General features: G+C 46.5%; 2 protein-coding genes and 1 non-coding gene across 10 annotated transcripts in view; 2 read left to right on the forward strand and 1 right to left on the reverse strand.

The window, feature by feature from the left end:
• The window catches only part of FOXJ2 (forkhead box J2), a 34,127-nt gene extending 28,701 nt beyond the window's left edge, over positions 1-5,426 (forward strand). For all 8 annotated transcript variants that reach the window (XM_077824747.1, XM_077824709.1, XM_077824692.1 and 5 more), the window contains 4 exons: positions 348-449; positions 999-1,199; positions 2,119-2,217; positions 2,826-5,426. In XM_077824747.1, the coding sequence (XP_077680873.1) occupies positions 348-449; positions 999-1,199; positions 2,119-2,217; positions 2,826-2,914 (491 nt within the window). In that variant the 3' untranslated portion in view covers positions 2,915-5,426. The remainder of the gene's footprint in view (positions 1-347; positions 450-998; positions 1,200-2,118; positions 2,218-2,825) is intronic.
• A 4,745-nt stretch (positions 5,427-10,171) lies between these two features.
• LOC144259211 (C3a anaphylatoxin chemotactic receptor-like) lies at positions 10,172-14,461 on the reverse strand. Its single transcript, XM_077807395.1, has 2 exons — positions 14,417-14,461; positions 10,172-11,377 (listed from the first exon to the last, which is right to left on the reverse strand). The coding sequence occupies exon 2, from the start codon at positions 11,363-11,365 to the stop codon at positions 10,172-10,174; it is 1,194 nt and encodes a 397-aa protein (XP_077663521.1). The 5' UTR covers positions 11,366-11,377; positions 14,417-14,461.
• A 1,288-nt stretch (positions 14,462-15,749) lies between these two features.
• Positions 15,750-15,822, forward strand: TRNAK-CUU (transfer RNA lysine (anticodon CUU)). Its single transcript has one exon. It is a non-coding gene; the product is annotated as a tRNA-Lys (tRNA).
• The last annotated feature ends 8,999 nt before the right edge of the window (positions 15,823-24,821 follow it).

The following is a 24,821-nucleotide window of genomic DNA, read 5'->3' on the forward strand; positions in this document are numbered from 1 at the left end:
CAGCCACCGGGGCCCGAGAGGAGCACTCAGCCGGTTGGTCAGCTGAGAGGAGTGAGCAGTGGGTGGGGGGAGGAGCTGGGATGAAGAGGAGCCGGTGGGCAGGGCAAGGGGTGGAGAGAAGCCCTGGGCGGGCTGGCAGAGAGGAGCTAGCGGTGAAGGGTGGGGGGAAGAGGGGCCAGAGGTGGAGAGGAGCCAGCAGCTGAGGGTGCAGCGCAAGTGGAGTGGGCTGGGCCAAGGCCCCTTTTTGTGGGTGGGCCTGGCGCCCCTGGCACCATTGTAAACCGGGGACCGGTGGGAGAAGAGGGGTGTTACTTCCTTGTAACTGACTTGTCTGCCTTGCTTTCCAGCATTCCCCCCTGAGTGGTGCTCCAACATTGACTCCCTGAAGGAAAGCTTCAAGATGGTGAACCGGCTGAACTGGTCTAGCATTGAACACTCCCAATTCTCAGGTCAGTAGGAGATCCCACCTCTTGCTTGGCCCAGTGGAAGACCCAGGTTCAATTCCCTGCTCTGCCACACACTTCCTGTGTGACCTGGGGGAAGTCACTCAGCCTCTCTGGGCCTCAGTTCCCATCTGTACAATGGAGATAATAGCATTGCCCTGCCTCATGGATTGTGGGGAGGAGAAATCCACTCAAGATTTTTGTGGCCCTCAGATAGAGCAGTGATGGGGCAGCTAGAAGATAGATGAATGGCTTCCCAGTCCCTGCTGCTGCTTGTCCCACTCATGTGTCAGAGACTTCATGCTGCGAATAGAAAAAAGCAGCTCTCCAGAGAGTGCACAGCAGAGATTAGAGGTGCGCATGGGGTGGGGAAGCCCTGAGTGTGAAGAAAGGGACTCTCTGAGGGGATACAGCGGTGAGAAAGGAAATGGTGAGCCCTTGAGTATGAGGAAAGGAGGATTCCCAGGGGAGTACCCAGAGGGTTAGGGATTAGGCAAGAGGAGGGCGCACGATGCATGCAGTAACTGGATTTCATCCCCCCCATTGCCCTTGCAGAGCTGATGGAGAGCCTGCGCCAGGCTGAGCGGAAGAACTGGACCCTGGATCAGCACCACATTGCCAACCTCTGCGACTCCCTCAATCACTTTCTCACCCAGACTGGTCAGCTCCCTCACCTGGGGGGCCCTCAGCAGCCCCCCCGAATCTCTGATTCTTGCGCCCTGAATAGTGGCAAGCAGGAACAGTCCATGAACCAAGGTACACAGCAGGGTGGGTAGGAGGGGGACCCAAGATGCCATGCAAATGGGTGAGACGGATTCCCAGTTGTGTAGAGGTGCTGGACACCTTGTCACCATGCCAAGCACCATGGCACTGAACAGCCCTGTGCTATGTTGCTCTAAAACACTTAGACTTTGTCAGTGTCTTTCATACGGACTGTGTCCCACCCAGTGCTTAATTTGTAATGAAAGAGGTGCCGGAACTCAAGCAATTTTTTTACTTTTATAACTAACGTGGCAAGCCCAGACATGCCGGGGCTCAGGCCTGACCAGCCTTGGCACAAATGAAGCACTGGTCCTACCTGGCTCTAGAGAGTTTAGTACAGGAGAGATGGGGATGTATGTGCTCATAACACAGTGCATAGTGGTGTGAAGGCATTATCTGGTATGTGTGGTTGAGCAGCCAATAACCCAGACAGAAAGCAATTAGAAAGCACACAGGCAAAAAGAGGAGGTGAGAGGTGTTTTGTCGATGGTCTGTGGAGAGGTGCCAGAGTGGCTGTTCCAGATGGTAGGAGCTAGAGAGAAGAAGATGGTCTCCCCTGCACTGAAGATCCTGTGGTAGGAGAGAGAGTAGGATGATGCTCTATGAGGAGCGGACAAGGGCAGTGAGGAGAGATCATGGCCTTGCAGCAGCTTGATTTTGACCCGACTTGGGACATGTCTAGGAAGGGGGTGATGGGCCAAAATTCCCCACTTTAACCCAGTAGAATAACAATATGGTTTTGGTACCGTGGCTGAGCTGTAACACGTTGTCAGGGCCTGTCCACTGAACACTTCCTGATTCTCCCTGGAGCGTGTCAGTCAGTCTGTTCTGTGGCTGAGCTGCGACGCCCAGTCAGTGCCAGGCGAGCTGGCTGAGGGGATCACTGATGGTTCTTTTCCCTTTCCTTTGGCAGTGAACTCTTATGGTCAGCCACAGCCTCCCCATCTCTTCTCCGGGCCATCTCCTATGTACCAGATTTCCACCCAGGACAATCCAGGGTATAATCGCCCAGGTAAGTGGTGAAATGATGACATGTAATACAACTCTCACCCCAGCTGTCTCAGCCGTCCAGCAGCACATTCTAGCAGGGCCTTTCCCCTCTCTGTCAGAGAGCTGGAGTAGGGCTGAGGGAGCCTAGACTGCAGGAGGTCCCGCAGCAGGATACTGCCACGGCACTGGTGAGAGCAAGCTCAATTGCCCAACTCCTCTCACCCCCCCCCCCCCCGCCCCATCTCATTGCCCCATCACACCACTTTCCCACAGCTGGGTGCTCACTGGGCACTGCTGTGAGGGAGCTCATGCTGCCAGACTCCTTAGGCCTTAGTTAGATGCTGACTGAACATTGTTGAGGGCAGCTCATGGGGAATCTCCCATTGCTGCAGTTACCCTTAGATCACCTGAGCCCCTGCTCCCAATCTGGACACTGATAGGACACTGCCTTGGGGTGGAAACGTGTGCTGCCGGGGGGGTGGAATGTGTCCTGGCAGGTCACTTCTCTGGGGAAGTTCACGCCAGCTGAGTCCTTCCCCTTTTATTGTTCCCAAGAACCCACTAGGACAGAGCTTGACTTCTCCGCTAACCATCTCTTTCCCTTTTTCTCCCTCTTCCCCCTCCACTCAGCTCACCATCTGGTCCCCCGACCTCCAGTCCCTCCTCCAGGCGCCAATGAGGAAATCCCCGACGATTTTGACTGGGACTTGATCACCTAGCGCGTTACAGACTCGAGAGCCTGTCCCTTGTGAGGGACCTGGGAGGGAAGGGGGGCATGGGGTGAAAGGTCGCAGGTCCAGCTGCCCTGGCCTCCCTGCCTTGCCTGTATATAGATATATATTCTCTCTCTGCGCCAGAGAAGCCACCGCAAGATGCTGCCGAAGATAATCCTTCCTTGCGTCCTGTTTTACCTTCTTTTTTTTCTTTTCTTCATTATTATTATTATTATTATCAGTAATCGAGCACGGCTCTCCCCCACTGGCCTCGGACACATCAGATCGGCTCCCCCACATTGCGTGGTGCCCTGCGTGGGGCGGAGGGTGGAGAGATGGCTCCCTGATGCCATGACAAGACCTCAGAAGGCCGAAACCTCAAGAGCATCTTTCTCTGCCTCCCTCATTTTGTGTTTAACAATCCCTTTTTGCCGGTGAATCTGTTGTACTGGCTACCGGAGTGAGAGAGCCTAGTGGACCCTGGGAGCCTGTAATTATGTTGTTTGGTAAATGTTGTAAAGGTCAGGGGCTCAAAGGGACACTGGAGGGGTGATTTTAGCTCCGTGATCATTCTCACACCAGCAAGGGACGGCAAGAGAAGGAGGGAAGACCCTGAATATAAAGAAAGCAGAATCTCTATGGGGGTGAGATACAGCTGGGATTTGGGCCCAGCTGGGAGAGGAAGGCCCTGAGTGCAGAAAAAGGAGAATTTCTAGCACAGATGCATTTGGGATTCAGAGACCACTGCCATTTATAAGGAGATCAGCGGGAACCCTGACCTGTTTTCTATGCTGACTTTTGCAGTCCCTGGGAATGTGAAGCCCACCTGTCAAGTAGGGGAAGCTTAGCAGGTGTATTTTGCACCAGCACTGGGGGGATCGGAAACAGCACATCAAATAGAATTCCCCAAAGGCTTTTAACGTCACCTTTCCCCTCCCCCAGCCCCATCACCTTCCATAAAAATATAGTGAAGCTTTTATTTGCATATCCAAAGAAGACACATACAAATTAGGAATCACTCCCCCTATCCCTCAGTTCTTGTTCTGTTAGTTATTCCCCCCCTTAATTTCTTTGGAGGCTGTCCTTGCCTGTGGTGTAAGGATGCAAGCAAAGGGAGTCTTGTCTGCATAGTTATAAATACACAGGGGGTGGTTTCCATTTCAGGAGTGAACCAAGGATAAAAAGAAGAAGCCACTGCTCTGTGTTGAGGAAGATTTGGGGACTTGTGGGTTAGAGATTGGAGTGTGTCCCCCCCCGCCCCTCCCTAGGTTGAAGAGGTGTGAGGCTTCACAGTTGTTATGTTTCAGAAGCACAAATGACAGGACAGGAGGTGTGTGGCAGATATTTAAACTGCACAGCCAAAGGGAGGAATGGGGAGGATGGGTCAGGCCACTCATAGGTCAGCTGGAGAGAGAGCGGGTGAAGAGTTACCACATCCCAAAATCCAGTCTCTGTGTGAGCACTTGCAAAGCAGGATGGGGAAGCCGTGTTGAAGCAGGAATGAGTGTTTAGCTGCCGTCCCCCCAGTTGTGTCCCCTGGCTGTCCCCCTGTTTCTAGCGTGGCTCTGTTCTGTCAAACCTCTTGTTTCCTCTTTCTATTTTGTAACTCCCTAGCCCCTGTTTATCGGTGAGGGGAACCAAGTTGGAAGCAAACCATCATGGGGACTCAACATGCCAAGGGTGGGGGAAATAATTTTGCATCGCTTTATAATTTGCTGTTGAGATAAACCAATTGGATCTTTGTCGGGAAGATGGACAGTCTCGTTGGATTTGAGGGGCGGGTGGGGGGGGGTACTGTTTTTTGTTGTTGTTTTTTTTTAAGTGGGCGTGGTCATCATTGAGCATTCCCAAGAGGAGTGGGGAATCCCAGAGTCGGCTTCAGCATGGAGTTAGCCAGCGGTTCTCTCTGCTGCCCAGGATGGGAATGATATGACCAGGAAGCCGTGTTCGGTTGGGTTTCTGTGGCACAGAGCAGCAGAGATGACCTCCCTCCAGGTGCCACTCAGTGCTTTGCAGGGGATGTTCCCAAGAGCCGGGCCCATGGAAGTCATTCAGAAGGCCGTTTGGCCTTTCAGAGAACCCTGAAAACAAACCAAGATGGCTCCTTTGCATAGTCAAGTGCTCCTCACTTGCATATTCATTTGCCTTGTTTGCATATTCAGTTGCGCATCATTTGCATATGTAAATATATGCCGGTCAGTGTGCAAATTAGCCTTGCCCCCACCCCTGAAATATCGTGCATCATTTGTGGGCAAGATGGCATCGGATTGGACTCGTGGAGTCAAAGGGCTTCGCACTGGAACTGCACTGCAAGCTGGTGACATAACCTGTCAGGAGTGAAGGGATGCAGTCAATGGAGATCAGCCTGCAAGTGAGAGGAGTCCCTTGCACCCCCTTGCACTTTGGTGTGGCCCATGATGCTTTGTGTCAAGGAGAGAGGAGAAGGGGTGTGGCCTCACGAGTTTATTTTTGTGCATGCTTTCTTAATAAAAAGAAAAAGTGAATGTTTATGGTTTAACCCTTTTGGTGCTGGTGTTGAATTATTTTTCAGTGGCGGCTGGTCGGGCGAAACACAAGATTTATCAACTTTATTGTTAGGGTTTGGCTCCTACCTGCATAGCCTGGAGAGAGAGGAGGAGCTATTGTAGCTGCCTGCACCAAAGTCAGATATGAAATCAAGACCCTCTGTAGGGAAGACAGTGAAAGAGCTGCACTGTTGAATCTTTACACTTCATGTAGATCAGTCAGTCTCAGCCTGTTCATTCTGTCCATTGCATGATGCACAGCAGAAAGGCAGCATGGAACTACCCAAAATGTAATGGGAAATGTTTGTATTTTTAATTGTCTGCCTGTCACTGAACTGCATAACTTTGCATTTATTAACATTGAATTTCATCTGCCATTTTGTTGCCCAGTCACCCAGTTTGTAACCCTTTGCTTTCAGCTTTGGAATGAACTATCTTGAGTGATTTTTGTATTGCCTGAAAACCTTGCCATCTCACTGTTTATTCCTTTTTTCCAGATCATTTATGAATATGTTGAACAGCACTGGTCCCACCAGAGATGCTGGGGGGACCCCACTATTTACCTGTCTCCACTGTGAAAGCTGATCATTTATTCCCTACACTGTTTCCTGTCTTTTAACCAGTTACTGATCCATGAGAGGGCCTTCCCTCTTATCCCATGACAACTTACTTTGCTTAAGAGACTTTGGTGTGGGACTTTATCAAAGGCTTCCTGAAAGTCCAAGTAAACTGTAGCCACTGGATCACCCAGGTCCATGTGCTTGTTGATGCCTTCAAGAATTCCAGTAGATTGGTGAGGCATGATTTCTCTTTCCAAATGCCATGTTGGTTCTTCCCCAACATATGTTCATCTGTGTGTTTGCTAATTCTGTTCTTTAATTGCCTGGTACTGAAGTTAGGCTTACTGGCCTGTAATGTCCAGGATCACCTCTTAAACCCTTTTTAAAAATTGGCATCACATTAGGTTTCCTCCAGTCAACTGGTACAGATGCTGATTTAAGCAATAGGTTACGTACCACAGTAAGTAGTTAAACTGTGGTGGCCAAAACTGAACACAGTACTCCACTTGAGACCTTACTAGGGCGGAGTAGAATGGGACAGTTACCTCCTGTGTCTTAAATATGACACTCATGTTCATACATGCTAGAATATTAGCCTTCACATTGTTGGCTCGTATTCAATTTGTGATCCACTATAACCCCAGATCCTTTTCAACAGTACTACCATGTAGGCAGTTATTCCCATTTTTATAGGCGTGCATTTGGGTTTTCTTTCTTAAATGAAGTACTTTTTTTTTTCTTACTTAAATGAAGCATTTGCCTGATTGAATTTCATTTTGTTGAATTCAGACCAATTCTACAATTTGTTAAGGTCATTTTGGATTCTAATCCTGTTCTCCAAAGTCTTTGCAACCCTCCCAGCTTGATATCATCTGCAAAATTCATAAGCACACTTATCCCAGCCATTAATGAAAATATTGAATAGCACCGGACCCAGGACTGACCCCAGTGTTTACCCATGAGATATTTTCCATCCCCTACCCCATTTTGACAGCAAACCATTGATAACTCCTTGAGTGAGTACAGACTTTCAACCACTTGTGCATCCATTGTATTGCAACTTAATCTAGACCATATTTCCCTAGTTTGCTTATGAGAATGTCATGTGGGGCTGTGTCAAAACCTTACTAAAATCAAGATATATCACGTCTACTGCTATCCCTCCCTTGCCCCCCATTCGTTAGGCTAGTAACAATGTCAACGAAGGAAATTAGGTTAGTTTGGCATCATTTGTTCTTGGCAAATCCATGTTGGCTGTTACTTACCACCCTACTATCATTAGGTGCTCACAAATTTATTGTTTAATAATCTGTTCAAGTGTCTTTCCAGATATTGAAGTTAGGTTAACTGGTGTATAATCTCCTGAGTCCTTTTTGTTCCCCTTTTTAAATATAAGTACTATGTTTGCCCTTCTCCAGCTCTCTGGGACCTCACCTGCCCTCCATGAGTTCTCAAAGATAATTGCTAGCAGTTCAAAGATTGCTTCAACTAGTTTCTTAAACATCCTAACTTGAATTTTGTGAGGCCCTTCTGACTTGAAGACAGCCAACTTACCTAAATAATCTTTAATGTGTTCTTTCCCTATTCTAGCTTGTGTTCCTTGCCCCTTCCTAAATATTGGCTTACAATTAACCTCATTAGTGAAGACTGAAGTAAAATAGTTGGTGAACACCTCTGCCTTTTTGATGTCTCAGTTATTAGCTCTCCTTCTCCACTAAGTAGTGGATTTACACTTTCCTTCACCTTTCCCTTGCTCCTAATACATTTGTAGTACCTGTTCTTATTGCCTTTTATGTCTCTTGCTGGGTGTAATTAATTTTGTGCCTTAGCTTTTTTGATTTGGCTCCTACATGCTTGTGCTATTCTTTTGCATTCATCCATAGCAATTTATCCATGTTTCCACTTTTTTGGTTCTCAGGTCATTAAAGAGCTCCTGATGGAGCTATATTGGCCTCTTACTATTCTTCCTATATTTCCTTCCATCAGGATCATTTGCAGTTGTACCTTTAATATTGTCTCTCTAAGAAATTGCCAACTCTGCTGCATTCCTTTTCCCTTAGATTTTCTTCCCAGGGGACCCTGCCTACCAGTTCTCTGAGTTAGTTAAAGGCTGCTTTTTGGAAGTCCATTGCTTCACTCCTTCCTTTCCTTTGAATCAGGAAATCTCGAATATCATGATCACTTTCACCCAGTTTGCCTTCTACCTTCAGATTGCAACAATTTCCTCCCTGTTAGTCAGAATCAAGGCTAAAATAGCTGCCCCACTTGTTACTTGTTCCACCTTCTGAAACAAAAAGATGTCCCAATACATTCCAAGACTTACGGGAATTTTGTGGTTTGCTGGGTCACTTTCCCAACAAATATCTGGGTAGTTAAAATCACCCATTGCTACCAAGTCTCATGTTTTGGATATTTCTGTTAATGGTTCTAAAAATGCCTCATCCATCCCACTTCCTGCTTTGTGGTGTATAGTAGACCCCTATCATGATGTCACCACTGTTTGGTGCAGCATTTATCTTCACTCAGAGACTTGGGAGTCATGGTAGTGTCCACGTGTATAGACAGTGCTCCCTTGCTTTAAATCTTTTCCATATGCATCTTTTACTTTGCACGTCTGAGCACTGGAGAAGTTTATATCTGATCAGAACTGTGGCTTTGGTCTCTCTAAGATTTTGCACTGAAGGAAACAACTGGCTCTTGGGTTTAGCTGATCGCCATATTTGGGGTCGGGAAGGAATTTTCCTCCAGGGCAGATTGGAAGGCCCTGGAGGTTTTTCACCTTCCTCTGTAGCATGGGGCACGGGTCACTTGCTGGAGGATTCTCTGCTCCTTGAAGTCTTTAAACTATGATTTGAGGACTTCAATAGCACAGATATAGGTGTGAGGTTTTTTTTGTAGGAGTGGTGGGTGAAATTCTGTGGCCTGCGTTGTGCAGGAGGTCAGACTAGATGATCATAATGGTCCCTTCTGACCTAAATATCTATGAATCTGTGAATCTATGGCTCTTTGTGTGCATGACTATTTCTAGCACTGTGTGTATTTGTGTGGCCGCTTCCTTCCATATCTCTCAGTCCTTTCTTGTGTCTAATGGAAGCATACAGTTTGAATTCAGGCACAGCACTTTCACAGCCATCTCCCTTCTGAAATTTTACAGAAGGGGTGACTCAGCTCCAGCCTGCTCAGGGTTACATGCTGGATGGCAACCTCTGCTCTGATTGCTTGGGTATCCAGAAGCTTTAGATGTAGTAGGGACATCTCCATGACTAGTGAGACCTACCTTATCACTGTATCTCAGGCTGTAATATCAAGGGGACCTTCTAAAGCCATAAAGGAGGGTCCTATTTCTAATGAACTCATGTCCACAGCATGAGGTTCATTTTTCTGAAAATTGCCCCTTATGCCCCAGTTACTGATTTTGTGCAGTGATGTATTAGCTGAGATGTAGAAACTCTCCTTGAGCTGGCATGGAAAATAAGAGAAGTGGCCCTTTGGAGACAGGAATAGTAGGAGGAATAGTAGGAGGACAGGAGAAAGGCCATGACTAACTGAAATTGAAAGACCCTAAGAATATTGCCATGAAAGGCAGCTTCCATTGCTGATGAGCAGGTAGGGGATGTCTGCTACAATGCACTGTTGTGAGGAAAACTAGCACTCCCAGAGTGCACTCCTGCTGGGCACTGCTGTGAAAAAGTTCAGGGTCCCAGCTGAAGAAGAGTTAAGGGTAGGGAAAGGTATGATGACAAATTCCAAGGAGAAATGTCAAAGTATCTTCTCCCTGTAATTTAGCAGGCGCAGATGATGTGATACATGCTTAATAAATGTGGTACATAGATATTCTGCAACCACATTCTTATTTAGTAATGTTAAGGAGTAACTACATAATTCCACCACACATCTTCTCACAAGTGCACTTCTCTCTCTCAGATAGGGGGCTCTCTGCTTCCCTTGTGTGTCCCATCAGAAGATTCAGTTCAGAATAGGCCAATCTCCCCTCTCTTTAGGAGGCTATTAAAGGGGAGGTTGGCCTGTTCTGAACTGCCCCAGTCCCCATGGGTATCCCGTACAGATTATTGTCAAACTCATTGTTCTGGCTCTGCTGTCCTCAAGCAAAAAGTCACAGCCATGGAAGGGGCAAATGTCTTCCTCCTGCCCTGGCAGTGCTGTCTGGAATCCCCATTTTAGAGGGTGTTGCTGCTGATATCCCTGTCTGCTGAAGTCTTGGTCCTGTCCCGTGAGTAGGAAGTGGAGCGTGTAACTTCCTCGTTGAAGGCGACCTCCAAGATGCCCTGCACTGATTGGCGTGCCTTCCGCCTGAAGTCCCGCCCCACAAATACGTAGAGCAAAGGGTTGATGCAGCTGTTGGCATAGGCTAGTGCTGTAGAGAGGTGGTCCCACAGTGCCACTGTCTCCCTAAATCTGGTGCCTGGCATAGCTAGGAGAGACAGTGCCTCAACTGCGTGAAATGGAGCCCAGCAGACAAAGAATGCTACTACCACAACCAGGATCACTCGCAGGGTCTTACCACGGGGTTTGGTAAATCGGGCTCCATGCATCTTGACGGCAATAAGGATGTAGCAAGCTGCAATTATGCTAAAGGGAAGGAGGAAGCCAAAAACAATCCTGGTAATACTGATGGTCAGTAGGGTGGCTGGCCGACTGCTGTAGGAGAAGTAATCATTCAAGTTCCCCAGAATGTCAGTATCGTTGTAAAGGCTGCTAGAAATATCAGCACTGGAGAAATCAACAGGATTTTCATCTTGGGATATGCCAGAGCTCAACGCTGAATCATTCCCGATCCTGTAATCCATATAATCTCCATAATCCCTATCATCTCCAAATTGATAATGACACACAGTTTTGCCGAATTCATCTGTGAGGGTCTCACGGTAGAGGAAGGCAGGACAGCACATAAGAAAGGCCAGGAGCCAGATACAACCGCACACCACTGATGCAAGCCTCACAGTACGGCGGTTCTGACACCAAACTGGTTTCATTACCATCAAGCATCGGTCAATGCTGATGACAGTGAGGAGAAAGACACTGGCAAACATGTTGAGGATGATGGCTGATGGGATAACCTTGCAGAGGAAGTGGCCATATGGCCAGTACTCATGGAGGATCAGGTGAATGATGGAGAATGGCAGAGACATGCAGCACAGGAAGTCAGCCATGGCAAGGTGCAGGAACCACACAGTGTTCACGGTCCGCTTCATTTTCAGGCCAGCCACCCAGATCACCAAGCCATTGCCCAGGAGACCCAGGATAAAGGTGACAATGAAGATAATTAAGGAACAAATGATTTCTGGCGCGTACTGTAGTGTGGCACCATCATCTGGCTTGTAGGTGCTGTTACTCCTCAGGAGCAGAGACATAGTCTTTAGATACTGGTGGCAAAAAAATAGAAGATCATTTGCTATACCATTAACACACCCTATTGCCAGCTGTATGTGCCCAACCCCAAGATTATGCTTTCTGCATGTATCAAAACATCTTTGTGTGGGTTGTCAGGAGTAGAGGTTGAACCTAGAAGCTATAAATATGACAGCACAAGTCCCCCCTACTGCCTGAGCAGGAAGACCTGGCTGTACTAGTGCAAAGGCTGTAGCCAAATCATACATCTCTATGTGGTCTAGCCACGAGAAGGGGTCATAGTGCCACAGTGTAAATGTTGGTGTCCTCAGATTCTCCTATCTCCAAAATAGCCTTTAATGCCAGCACTATCCTTAGCAGAGATTATCCTTTATTTACACTCCTGGTCACCCTAATTCCAGCTGTCCCTCCTCATCTCCTTTTAACTCTCTATAAAATATAAATAATTCTCTCCTTTACTGCAAAAACTTAGTCTTAGTTCCTCTTTCCTTTAAAATAGAAGTGGTTCCCTCTCTCTTGGGTGGTGAGGTTTATGCCTTGAAAGCAATTTTTGTATTCCCATGAGCCTCTGGTTTGCAACTGTTTCCATGATGTTACAACTAGAACAGTGGAGTCAGCGATTCCATACAGAAGGGGACATTTCCAGCAAAAGTCTTGTGTAAACCTTCCTTCTCCCCTGCTTTCCTAGCAGCTTAATCCTGAGCATCTCCCAACCCCCACTATTCCAAGGAAGGAGAGACACAGGATGAAGAGTAAGAAATTGATGGATAGAAAAAGACAGGTAAATAAAGAGGGATATTGAGAGAAGGAGAGAAATTGGAATATGGAGTAATAACAGTACTTGGTACTTCTTGTCCATAGATCTCAAAGACCTCTACATAAGTGAAAAAGTGTCATTCGATAGTACTTAGTCCTGCCATGAGTGCAGGGGACTGGACTAGATGACCTCTCGAGGTCCCTTCCAGTCCTGTGATTCTATGATTCTCTCTAGATGAAGAAAGATGCACAGAGAGATTAAAGTACAGTTTTACTCTGAAAAGCAGCAATGTAAAAACAACACCTCTCCCTCAACCCTTGGATGTGTTCAGAGCGAGATTTACTCACTTGAATGACTAAAACAGTTTTGACAGCTTTTTACTCATGTTCCCCGAGCAGAGCCAAGATAGCTCAGTGAAAGGGAGCTTGATTCTATTTCTTCCTGTGCATTAACAGAATTGTTTACAAGTTCCAGGCAGTTAGACCGATGCCAAACCCAAAGCATCAGGTTGCAGAAGTATCACTGAGGGCATGATCGGAAGAGAGAAGTTGCACAGGGGTTACCAAGGGTCTAATTCAGCATGCAACGTCTTTATTATTGCTGGTGAAGCAAGAGAAGGAGAGAACCCAGTGTGATTCTGTTGTTATTATTATCATCATATACATTTCTGTTACACTAGCAACTAGGCTCCAATCAGGTACTGAACACACACAATAAAAATCAAACAGGCCCTGCCCCAAAGGTTTACAGTCTGTAACATACGCTGAAACAAAAGATGGATGAAACACAAAGGAGGGAAGGACAAGAGAAACAATAATAGTTAACATAATAAGCAGAAGTCTTTCCACATCAACTGCCTACCCATTGTCAAGAGATCTGTAGGCATCACAGCAGAGGTGAGTTTTAAGAAGGGACACTATGAATTGTGATGGGGGAGCTGCTCCCAAGATAAGGGGCAGCATAGCTGAAAGCATGAAGGTGCTTGAGGAAAATGGCCAATAAAGGCTTGGTAAGGGAGGGCTAAGCTGCCTTCAAAGTAAAGACTAGTAGTTTGTATTTGATACAGTGAAGAAGAGAGAGCCAGTGGAGGGAAACAAAGGGCTGGTGGGTGTGGGGGTGACGTGGTCAGAGAGACTACTCAGGAAGAGTAGCATTTTGAATAGATTTGAGGTGTGCATTGCAAGATCCCAGAAGAAGGCAAGGTCTACACTACAGACCTATATCTGTATAACTGCATCGCAATGGGCTGTGAAAAATCCACAGGCCTGAGCGACAGAGTTACATCGACCTAGTCCCCCGAGTGGAGACTGCGCTACATTGATAGGAGAGCTTCTCCCACCAACACACCTGCTGTCTCACGGGGAGATGGATTAACTATGCAGGTGGGAGAAGCTCTCCCATTGGCATAGGAGCCTCCTCAAGGAGCACTCCAGTGGGGCAGCTGCACCGGTGCAGCTGTGTCCCTGTAGCGCTGTACGTGAAGACACGCCCCAGGTTTGTTGGGCTGGGAGTTAGAAAAAAAGGACATTGTTTTCCTTGTCACCACAGTGCATTTGATACATACATAAATCCTTGAGAGAGACGGTCAATGTGGGACTCACAATGCCGCTTTTCAGAGCAGAAATGCACTTTAAATGACATCCCCAGGGTCCCTCATGGAGTCAGTGACACAGGGAATAGAACCCAGGTCTCACTATTCCTTGTCAAGTTGTAATAAATCCCAGTTGTGCAGGCAGAAGGCAAAGTTACTGTATAAACCACACACCCCTTGGAGGGCTGAGGCTAAAAGCCTGCTCCTTCAACTCCAAATCACACGCCATTATTATTCCAGCTAAAGATCACCCCTGTCCTGCTTATTGTACTAGCAGGTCCCTTATCCTTCCTGGGGGGGAGGGGAATGCTGCTATGGAGTAACCTCCTTCACTGATACACACACAGAGCCAAGACAGAACGCTGCCCTGGCCACTGGACCAAGCTGCCTCTCAGAATCTACACAGTGGATAGTCAAAAGAAGATGCTTTATACACACTGAAATCAATCCTGCTCCAAGACAGGGAGCTGGATGAATCCATCTAGAGGGTCCTGTCACACTGTCCCACCCAAGGTTTTCTAGATCCCTAAAAGAGAGAGGCACAGGGAGAGAGAGATGCTTTAAGAAGGCATGGAGGCAGTAACAAATGACTACAAAGATAGGGAGAGAGAGAGAAACACTTTAAGAGCAACAGATGGAGGGAAAGAGCAACCGAGAGAAATTGCAGAACACAGAGATAGAATGCTGTCTGCCTTCTGTACATACCCTGGTACAGCAGATTCCTTAATGGACTGGGGAGCAAGAACCACCTTGATCGTAGGTCTTGTCTTAAGCATTGGCTCTGGAGTCATCAGAGAAAAACTTATATGGTCAGTTTAGGAACTGACTTTAAGTCCATTATTTGAAGATTTTTTGCACCCAAGCGGAAGGACAAGAATGAGTCACTTCTGTAATCAGATGACTTGAGCGGCAAAACATCTGGCCTAATGCTGCTGAAATAAAGCAATAGTGGCATGTGGACAAATATGGTGCTTACAAGAAGTTTTCATAAGGAAATTGGACTCACCGCGTGAGATCAAAGCAGTAGATTTTGTCTCTTGCCTCTTGCCATGATAACACAGATCATTGCTCCATCTAGTTCAGTATCCCATAGCCTGCTCAACCACATCACATTACTGGTCTATTTTGTCTGGTGTAGCAGATCAGAACATTGATCCATCTGGTTGTGTATACTGTCTCCTGCATATTGGATCCATCTAATCTTATATCCCAACTCCCATTAACCTGGACTATCTAATTTGGAATACCATGTGTCACAGAAGACACAAAACTCAAAAAGAAGACACAAAACCCCATAATACACCTCACTGCAAGGAAATTTCTTCCCAACCACCAACTGATGATAAGATTTCACTCTGAAGCATGAGGAATCATAGAATCATAGGACTGATAGCCTTAGCCATTTTTACTGTAAGTAGCATCACTGAAGATAGTACAGCTTTCTGATTCATGTAGGTGTCAAATCTTGTTACTATTAATCTGCTTTTTACCTCAGTAATATCATGCAGTGAGAAGTTACAGACTACTTGGCCAAGCACAGTGGGGCCTTACATTCAATTTGACAGTATTTCTGTTTGTCTGTGCAAAACCTTACACTCACTTCAGTGCCATTTCTGTTTGTCTGCCTGTCTGTAACTTGATGGCATATGAGGTTCTAATGAGAATGGCCAGCACATGAAAAATACCTTTACTACCTTCCAGTGACTTTCACTCAAGCCAGACCACATCCTTGATTTGCAGCCAAGGGGAAGTGAAGTGCATGTCTTAGCGCATATCTTGGGAAAAATGAGGAGGTCTCCCCATATCAACACACTGCACCCTCATTTCCCCCTTTGTGGATATAAACATGTTGTTTCCTAACAGCTCCCTCCACCTCACAATAAATAAATTACATAAAAGAGTAAAGAAAAATATGATGAGCTTTGCAAAGCTCTGTACCCTTTCCCCAGCAGAAGTGGAAGGAAATGAATTTGCGTCTCTTTTTAGTGATGTTGTTTTCTGTTCTGAAACAAGCAGAGGAAATCGAATGAGGCAGACAGCCTGACTAGTTCAGTTGGTAGAGCATGAGACTCTTAATTTCAGGGTTGTGGGTTCGAGCCCCACATTGGGCACTTGATCTTGATGCCTTAAGCATAATTTCAGGGGGAGGGATAGCTCAGTGGTTTGAGCATTAGCCTCCTAAACCCAGGGTTGTGAGTTCAATCCTCGAGGGGGCCATTTAGGAATCTGGGGCAAAAATTGGGGATTTGACCTACTTTGAGCAGGGGTTGGACTAGATGACCTCCTGAGGTCCCTTCCAACCTTGGTATTTTCTGATATGAACATTTTATTTCCTTATATGTGAGGGGGCCAGTGGTAAAGAACCAGAGGGTCTGCAGGGCAGGATTGAGGGGAATTGGCAGAGCTGGGTGGAGGGAGTCCAGGACTGCTGTTAGAGAGCTGGAGTAGGGCTGAGGGAGCCTAGCCTGCAGGAGGTCCCGCAGCAGGACACTGCCACGGCACTGGTGAGAGCAAGCTCAATTGCCCGACTCCTCTCACCCCCCCCCCGCCCCATCTCGTTGCCCCGTCACACCACTTTCCCACAGCTGGGTGCTCACTGGGCACTGTTGTGAGGGAGCTCATGCTGCCAGACTCCTTAGGCCTTAGTTAGATGCTGACTGAACACTGTTGAGGGCAGCTCATGGGGAATCTCCCATTGCTGCGGTTACCCATAGATGACCTGAGCCCCTGCTCCCAATCTGGACACTGATAGGACACTGTCTTGGGGTGGAAACGTGTGCTGCTGGGGGTGGGGGGTGGGGAATGTGTCCTGGCAGGTCACTGCTCTGGGGAAGTTCACGCCAGCTGAGTCCTTCCCCTTTTATTGTTCCCAAGAACCCACTAGGACAGAGCTTGACTTCTCCGCTAACCATCTCTTTCCCTTTTTCTCCCTCTTCCCCCTCCACTCAGCTCACCATCTGGTCCCCCGACCTCCAGTCCCTCCTCCAGGCGCCAATGAGGAAATCCCCAACGATTTTGACTGGGACTTAATCACCTAGCGCGTTACAGACTCGAGAGCCTGTCCCTTGTGAGGGACCTGGGGGGGAAGGGGGGCATGGGGTGAAAGGTCGCAGGTCCAGCTGCCCTGGCCTCCCTGCCTTGCCTGTATATAGATATATATTCTCTCTCTGCACCAGAGAAGCCACCGCAAGATAATCCTTCCTTGCGTCCTGTTTTACCTTCTTTTTTTCTTTTCTTCATTATTATTAATTATTATTATTATTATTATCAGTAATCAAGCACGGCTCTCCCTCACTGGCCTCGGACACATCAGATCGGCTCCCCCACATTGCGTGGTGCCCTGCGTGGGGCGGAGGGTGGAGAGATGGCTCCCTGATGCCATGACAAGACCTCAGAAGGCCGAAACCTCAAGAGCATCTTTCTCTGCCTCCCTCATTTTGTGTTTAACAATCCCTTTTTGCCGGTGAATCTGTTGTACTGGCTACCGGAGTGAGAGAGCCTAGTGGACCCTGGGAGCCTGTAATTATGTTGTTTGGTAAATGTTGTAAAGGTCAGGGGCTCAAAGGGACACTGGAGGGGTGATTTTAGCTCCGTGATCATTCTCACACCAGCAAGGGATGGCAAGAGAAGGAGGGAAGACCCTGAATATAAAGAAAGCAAAATCTCTATGGGGGTGAGATACAGCTGGGATTTGGGCCGAGCTGGGAGAGGAAGGCCCTGAGTGCAGAAAAAGGAGAATTTCTAGCACAGATGCTGTCAAGGTTCCTCCCCGACTCTGAACTCTAGGGTAAAGATGTGGGGACCTGCATGAAAACCTCCTAAGCTTACTTTTACCAGCTTAGGTTAAAACTTCCCCAAGGTACAAATTAATTTTATCCTTTGTCCTTGGAATATCCACTGCCACCACTATACTCTAACTGGGTTTACTGAGAAACGTAGTTTGGACATGTCTTTCCCCCCAAAATCCTCCCAACCCTTGCACCCCACTTCCTGGGAAAGGTTTGGTAAAAATCCTCACCAATTTGCATAGGTGACCACAGACCCAAACCCTTGGATCTGAGAACAATGAAAAAGCATTCAGTTTCCTTACAAGAAGACTTTTAATAGAAGTAAAAAAAGAATCACCTCTGTAAAATCAGGATGGTGAATACCTTACAGGGTAATTAGATTCAAAACATAGAGAATCCCTCTAGGCAAAACCTTAAGTTACAAAAAAGACACACAGACAGAAATAGTCATTCTATTCAGCACAATTCTTTTCTCAGCCATTTAAAGAAATCATAATCTAACACGTACCTAGCTAGATTACTTACTAAAAGTTCTAACACTCCATTCCTGGTCTATCCCTGGCAAAAGCAGCATATAGACAGACACAGACCCTTTGTTTCTCTCCCTCCTCCCAGCTTTTGAAAGTATCTTGTCTCCTCATGGGTCATTTTGGTCAGGTGCCAGCGAGGTTACCTTTAGCTTCTTAACCCTTTACAGGTGAGAGGATTTTTCCTCTGGCCAGGAGGGATTTTAAAGGGGTTTACCCTTCCCTTTATATTTATGACAGATGCATTTGGGATTCAGAGACCACTGCCATTTATAAGGAGATCAGCGGGAACCCTGACCTGTTTTCTATGCTGACTTTTGCAGTCCCTGGGAATGTGAAGCCCACCTGTCAAGTAGGGGAAGCTTAGCAGGTGTATTTTGCACCAACACTGGGGGGATCGGGAACAGCACATCAAATAGAATTCCCCAAAGGCTTTTAACGTCACCTTTCCCCTCCCCCACCTCCATCACCTTCCATAAAAATACAGTGAGGCTTTTATTTGCATATCCAAAGAAGACACATACAAATTAGGTTTCAGAGTAACAGCCGTGTTAATCTGTATTCGCAAAAAGAAAAGGAGTACTTGTGGCACCTTAGAGACTAACCAATTTATTTGAGCATGAGCTTTCGTGAGCTACAGCTCACTTCATCAGATGCATACCGTGGAAACTGCAGCAGACTTTATATATACACAGAGAATATGAAACAATACCTCCTCCCACCCCACTGTTCTGCTGGTAATAGCTTATCTAAAGTAATCGTCAGGTTAGGCCATTTCCAGCACAAATCCAGGTTTTCTCACCCTCCACCCCCCCACACAAATTCACTCTCCTGCTGGTGATAGCCCATCCAAAGTGACAACTCTTTACACAATGTGCATGATAATGAAGTTAGGCCATTTCCTGCACAAATCCAGGTTCTCTCACTCCCTCACCCCCCTCCAACAACCCACCCCCATACACACACAGACTCACTCTCCTGCTGGTAATAGCTCGTCCAAACTGACCACTCTCCAAGTTTAAATCCAAGTTAAACCAGAACATCTGGGGGGGGGAGGGGTAGGAAAAAACAAGAGGAAGTAGGCTACCTTGCATAATGACTTAGCCACTCCCAGTCTCTATTTAAGCCTAAATTAATAGTATCCAATTTGCAAATGAATTCCAATTCAGCAGTTTCTCGCTGGAGTCTGGATTTGAAGTTTTTTTGTTTTAAGATAGCGACCTTCATGTCTGTGATTGCGTGACCAGAGAGATTGAAGTGTTCTCCGACTGGTTTATGAATGTTATAATTCTTGACATCTGATTTGTGTCCATTTATTCTTTTACGTAGAGACTGTCCAGTTTGACCAATGTACATGGCAGAGGGGCATTGCTGGCACATGATGGCATAAATCACATTGGTGGATGTGCAGGTGAACGAGCCTCTGATAGTGTGGCTGATGTTATTAGGCCCTGTGATGGTGTCCCCTGAATAGATATGTGGGCACAATTGGCAACGGGCTTTGTTGCAAGGATAAGTTCCTGGGTTAGTGGTTCTGTTGTGTGGTATGTGGTTGTTGGTGAGTATTTGCTTCAGGTTGCGGGGCTGTCTGTAGGCAAGGACTGGCCTGTCTCCCAAGATTTGTGAGAGTGTTGGGTCATCCTTTAGGATAGGTTGTAGATCCTTAATAATGCGTTGGAGGGGTTTTAGTTGGGGGCTGAAGGTGACGGCTAGTGGCGTTCTGTTATTTTCTTTGTTAGGCCTGTCCTGTAGTAGGTGACTTCTGGGAACTCTTCTGGCTCTATCAATCTGTTTCTTTACTTCCGCAGGTGGGTATTGTAGTTGTAAGAAAGCTTGACAGAGATCTTGTAGGTGTTTGTCTCTGTCTGAGGGGTTGGAGCAAATGCGGTTGTATCGCAGAGCTTGGCTGTAGACGATGGATCGTGTGGTGTGGTCAGGGTGAAAGCTGGAGGCATGCAGGTAGGAATAGCGGTCAGTAGGTTTCCGGTATAGGGTGGTGTTTATGTGACCATTGTTTATTAGCACTGTAGTGTCCAGGAAGTGGATCTCTTGTGTGGACTGGACCAGGCTGAGGTTGGTGGTGGGATGGAAATTGTTGAAATCATGGTGGAATTCCTCAAGGGCTTCTTTTCCATGGGTCCAGATGATGAAGATGTCATCAATATAGCGCAAGTAGAGTAGGGGCTTTAGGGGACGAGAGCTGAGGAAGCGTTGTTCTAAATCAGCCATAAAAATGTTGGCATACTGTGGGGCCATGCGGGTACCCATAGCAGTGCCGCTGATCTGAAGGTATACATTGTCCCCAAATGTGAAATAGTTATGGGTAAGGACAAAGTCACAAAGTTCAGCCACCAGGTTAGCCGTGACATTATCGGGGATAGTGTTCCTGACGGCTTGTAGTCCATCTTTGTGTGGAATGTTGGTGTAGAGGGCTTCTACATCCATAGTGGCCAGGATGGTGTTATCAGGAAGATCACCGATGGATTGAAGTTTCCTCAGGAAGTCAGTGGTGTCTCGAAGGTAGCTGGGAGTGCTGGTAGCGTAGGGCCTGAGGAGGGAGTCTACATAGCCAGACAATCCTGCTGTCAGGGTGCCAATGCCTGAAATGATGGGGCGCCCAGGAGTTCCGGGTTTATGGATCTTGGGTAGTAGATAGAATATCCCAGGTCGGGGTTCCAGGGGTGTGTCTGTGCGGATTTGATCTTGTGCTTTTTCAGGAAGTTTCTTGAGCATATGCTGTAGTTGCTTTTGGTAACTCTCAGTGGGATCATAGGGTAATGGCTTGTAGAAACTCGTGTTGGAGAGCTGCCGAGCAGCCTCTTGTTCATATTCCGACCTATTCATGATGACAACAGCACCTCCTTTGTCAGTCTTTTTGATTATGATGTCAGAGTTGTTTCTGAGGCTGTGGATGGCATTGCGTTCCGCATGGCTGAGGTTATGGGGCAAGTGATGCTGCTTTTCCACAATTTCAGCCCGTGCACGTCGGCGGAAGCACTCTATGTAGAAGTCCAGTCTGCTGTTTCGACCTTCAGGAGGAGTCCACCTAGAATCCTTCTTTCTGTAGTGTTGGTAGGGAGGTCTCTGTGGATTAGTATGTTGTTCAGAGGTATTTTGGAAATATTCCTTGAGTCGGAGACGTCGAAAATAGGATTCTAGGTCACCACAGAACTGTATCATGTTCATGGGGGTGGAGGGGCAGAAGGAGAGGCCCCGAGATAGAACAGCTGCTTCTGCTGGGCTGAGAGTATAGTTGGATAGGTTAACAATATTGCTAGGTGGGTTGAGGGAACCATTGCTGTGGCCCCTTGTAGCATGTAGTAGTTTAGAAAGTTTAGTGAAAAAACCATAAAAACCAACCTTCCACACAAACTTCCTCGTGGCTGGATTTTACTAAAACTAGACAAGCCATTTACAACACACACTTTGCTTCTCTACAAAAGAAAAAGGACACTAAACTTTCTAAACTACTACATGCTGCAAGGGGCCACAGCAATGGTTCCCTCAACCCACCTAGCAATATTGTTAACCTATCCAACTATACTCTCAGCCCAGCAGAAGCAGCTGTTCTATCTCGGGGCCTCTCCTTTTGGAGAGTTTGGACGAGCTATTACCAGCAGGAGAGTGAGTCTGTGTGTGTATGGGGTGGGTTGTTGGAGGGGGGTGAGGGAGTGAGAGAACCTGGATTTGTGCAGGAAATGGCCTAACTTCATTATCATGCACATTGTGTAAAGAGTTGTCACTTTGGATGGGCTATCACCAGCAGGAGAGTGAATTTGTGTGGGGGGGTAGAGGGTGAGAAAACCTGGATTTGTGCTGGAAATGGCCTAACCTGACGATTACTTTAGATAAGCTATTACCAGCAGGACAGTGGGGTGGGAGGAGGTATTGTTTCATATTCTCTGTGTATATATAAAGTCTGCTGCAGTTTCCACGGTATGCATCTGATGAAGTGAGCTGTAGCTCACGAAAGCTCATGCTCAAATAAATTGGTTAGTCTCTAAGGTGCCACAAGTCCTCCTTTTCTTTTTGCACATACAAATTAGGAATCACTCCCCCTACCCCTCAGTTCTTGTTCTGTTAGTTATTCCCCCCCTTAATTTCTTTGGAGGCTGTCTTTGCCTGTGGTATAAGGATGCAAGCAAAGGGAGTCTTGTCTGCATAGGTATAAATACCCAGTGGTTGGTTCCCATTTCGGGAGTGAACCAAGGATAAAAAGAAGAAGCCACTGCTCAGAGTTGAGGGCAATTTGGGGACTTCTGGGTTATTGATTGGAGGGGCCCCCCCTCCCAGCTGAAGAGATGTGAGGCTTCACAGTTGTTATATTTCAGAAGCACAGAAGACAGGACAGGAGGTGTGGGGCAGATATTTAAAATGCACAGCCAAAGGGAGGAATGGGGAGGATGGGTCAGACCCCTCATAGGTCAGCTGGAGAGAGAGCGGGTGAAGAGTTAGCAAATCCCAAAATCCAGTCTCTGTGTGAGCACTTGCAAAGCAGGATGGGGAAGCCGTGTTGAAGCAGGAATGAGTGTTTAGCTGCCCTCCCCACAGCTGTGACCTCTGGCTTGGAGCTGCAAGCTGGTGACATAGCCTGTCAGGAGTGAAGGGATGCAGTCAATGGAGATCAGCCTGCAAGTGAGAGGAGTCCCTTGCACACCCTTACACTTTGATGTGGCCCATGATGCTTTGTGTCAAGGAGAGAGTAGAGGGGGTGTGGCCTCGTGAGTTCATTTTTGTCCATGCTTTCTTAATAAAAACAAAACGTGAATGTTTATGGTTTAACCCTTTTGGTGCTGTTTATGGTTTAACCATTATTTTCCTGTGGTGGCTGGTCGGGTGAAACACAAGATTTATCAACTTTATTGTTAGGGTTTGGCTCCTACCTGCATAGCCTGGAGAGAGAGGAGGAGCTATTGTAGCTGCCTGCACCAAAGTCAGATATGAAATCAAGACCCTCTGTAGGGAAGACAGTGAAAGAGCTGCACTGTTGAATCTTTACACTTCATGTAGATCAGTCAGTCTCAGCCTGTTCATTCTGTCCATTGCATGATGCACAGCAGAAAGGCAGCATGGAACTACCCAAAATGTAATGGGAAATGTTTGTATTTTTAATTATCTGCCTGTCACTGCACTGCATAACTTTGCATTTATTAACATTGAATTTCATCTGCCATTTTATTGCCCAGTCACCCAGTTTGTAACCCTTTGCATTCAGCTTTGGAATGAACTATCTTGAGTTATTTCTGTATCTCCTGCAAACCTTGCCATCTCACTGTTTACTCCTTTTTCCAGATCATTTATGTATATGTTGAACAGCACTGGTCCCACCAGAGATGCTGGGGGGGACCTCACTATTTACCTGTCTCCACTGTGAAAACTAATCATTTATTCCCTACACTGTTTCCTGTCTTTTAACCAGTTACTGATCCATGAGAGGACCTTCCCTTATATCCCATGACTACTTACTTTGCTTAAGAGACTTTGGTGTGGGACTTTATCAAAGGCTTTCTGAAAGTCCAAGTAAACTATAGCTACTGGATCACTCATGTCCATGTGCTTGTTGACACCTCCAAGAATTCTAGTAGATTGGTGAGGCATGATTTCTCTTTCCAAACACCATGTTGGGTCTTCCCCAACATATGTTCATCTGTGTTTTTGATAATTCTGTTCTTTACTATAGTTTCAACCAGTTTGCCTGGTACTGAAGTTAGGCTTACTGGCCTGTAATGTCCAGGATCACCTCTTAAACCCTTTTTAAAAATTGGCATCACATTAGGTTTCCTCCAGTCAACTGGTACAGATGCTGATTTAAGCAATAGGTTACATACCACAGTTAGTAGTTAAACTGTGGTGCCCAAAACTGAACACAATGCTCCATCTGAGACCTTACTGGGGCTGAGTAGTATTGGACAGTTACCTCCTGTGTCTTAAATACGACACTCATGTTCATATATGCTAGAATATTAGCCTTCACATTGTTGGCTCGTATTCAATTTGTGATCCACTATAACCCCAGATCCTTTTCAACAGTACTACCATGTGGCCAGTTATTCCCATTTTTATTGGCGTGCATTTGATTTTTCTATCTTAAATTAATTACTTTGCATTTGGCTGATTGAATTTCATTTTGTTAAATTCAGACCAATTCTACAATTTGTTAAGATCATTTTGGATTCTAATCCTGTCCTGTAACATCTTTGCATCCACTCCCCGCTTGATGTTGTTACCCAGGGTTCTTTCAACCTAAAGCTCTTGGTAACTTTTACACTATGTGAGGTGGTGTCAGGAAATAAATCATGGGAGACACGGCTGTCCAACTGATAGATGGCTGGCACAAACAGGACAACACAAGAGTGCTTTCACTTAAACCTACACTTTACTTAGTCTCAAGCACACACGTCTGCAACAGGTTTGTAAAACACCCCCGACCCTCGATAATTATCGAAGCTGAGTGTAGCTCTCGAGTGGCTCTCGATTGCAAGATGTATCCAGAGAGAGAGTCCAGAAGAGTCCAACTTCCTCAAAATACCTCACACTTTCCCCCCTTATTTATACATTAGTAATAGAATGACATGTCCCTTAAAGAAAATTTGTTAAGTAAGCAGTTACAATGGTCAAGCAAGATGTTCCTTCTGATTATTGATTAACCAGGTGTGGGGTTTTCCAGAGCTTGCAGCCTTGAGGCCCCAATAGACATTCCTGAGACACATGCTGCTCTTCTAAAATGCATGGATCAGCAACTTCAACACAATTCTTATCAGGAAGGACACGGGGTCAAGCTGCCCTTTCTGTGGC

Source organism: Eretmochelys imbricata, chromosome 1 (assembly GCF_965152235.1).
Source record: "Eretmochelys imbricata isolate rEreImb1 chromosome 1, rEreImb1.hap1, whole genome shotgun sequence".
NCBI classification, from domain to species: domain Eukaryota; kingdom Metazoa; phylum Chordata; order Testudines; family Cheloniidae; genus Eretmochelys; species Eretmochelys imbricata.

Excerpts from the sequence above, each read along its gene's own strand:
- LOC144259211 (XM_077807395.1), bottom strand. The coding sequence starts at position 11,365 with ATGTCTCTGCTCCTGAGGAGTAACAGCACCTACAAGCCAGATGATGGT.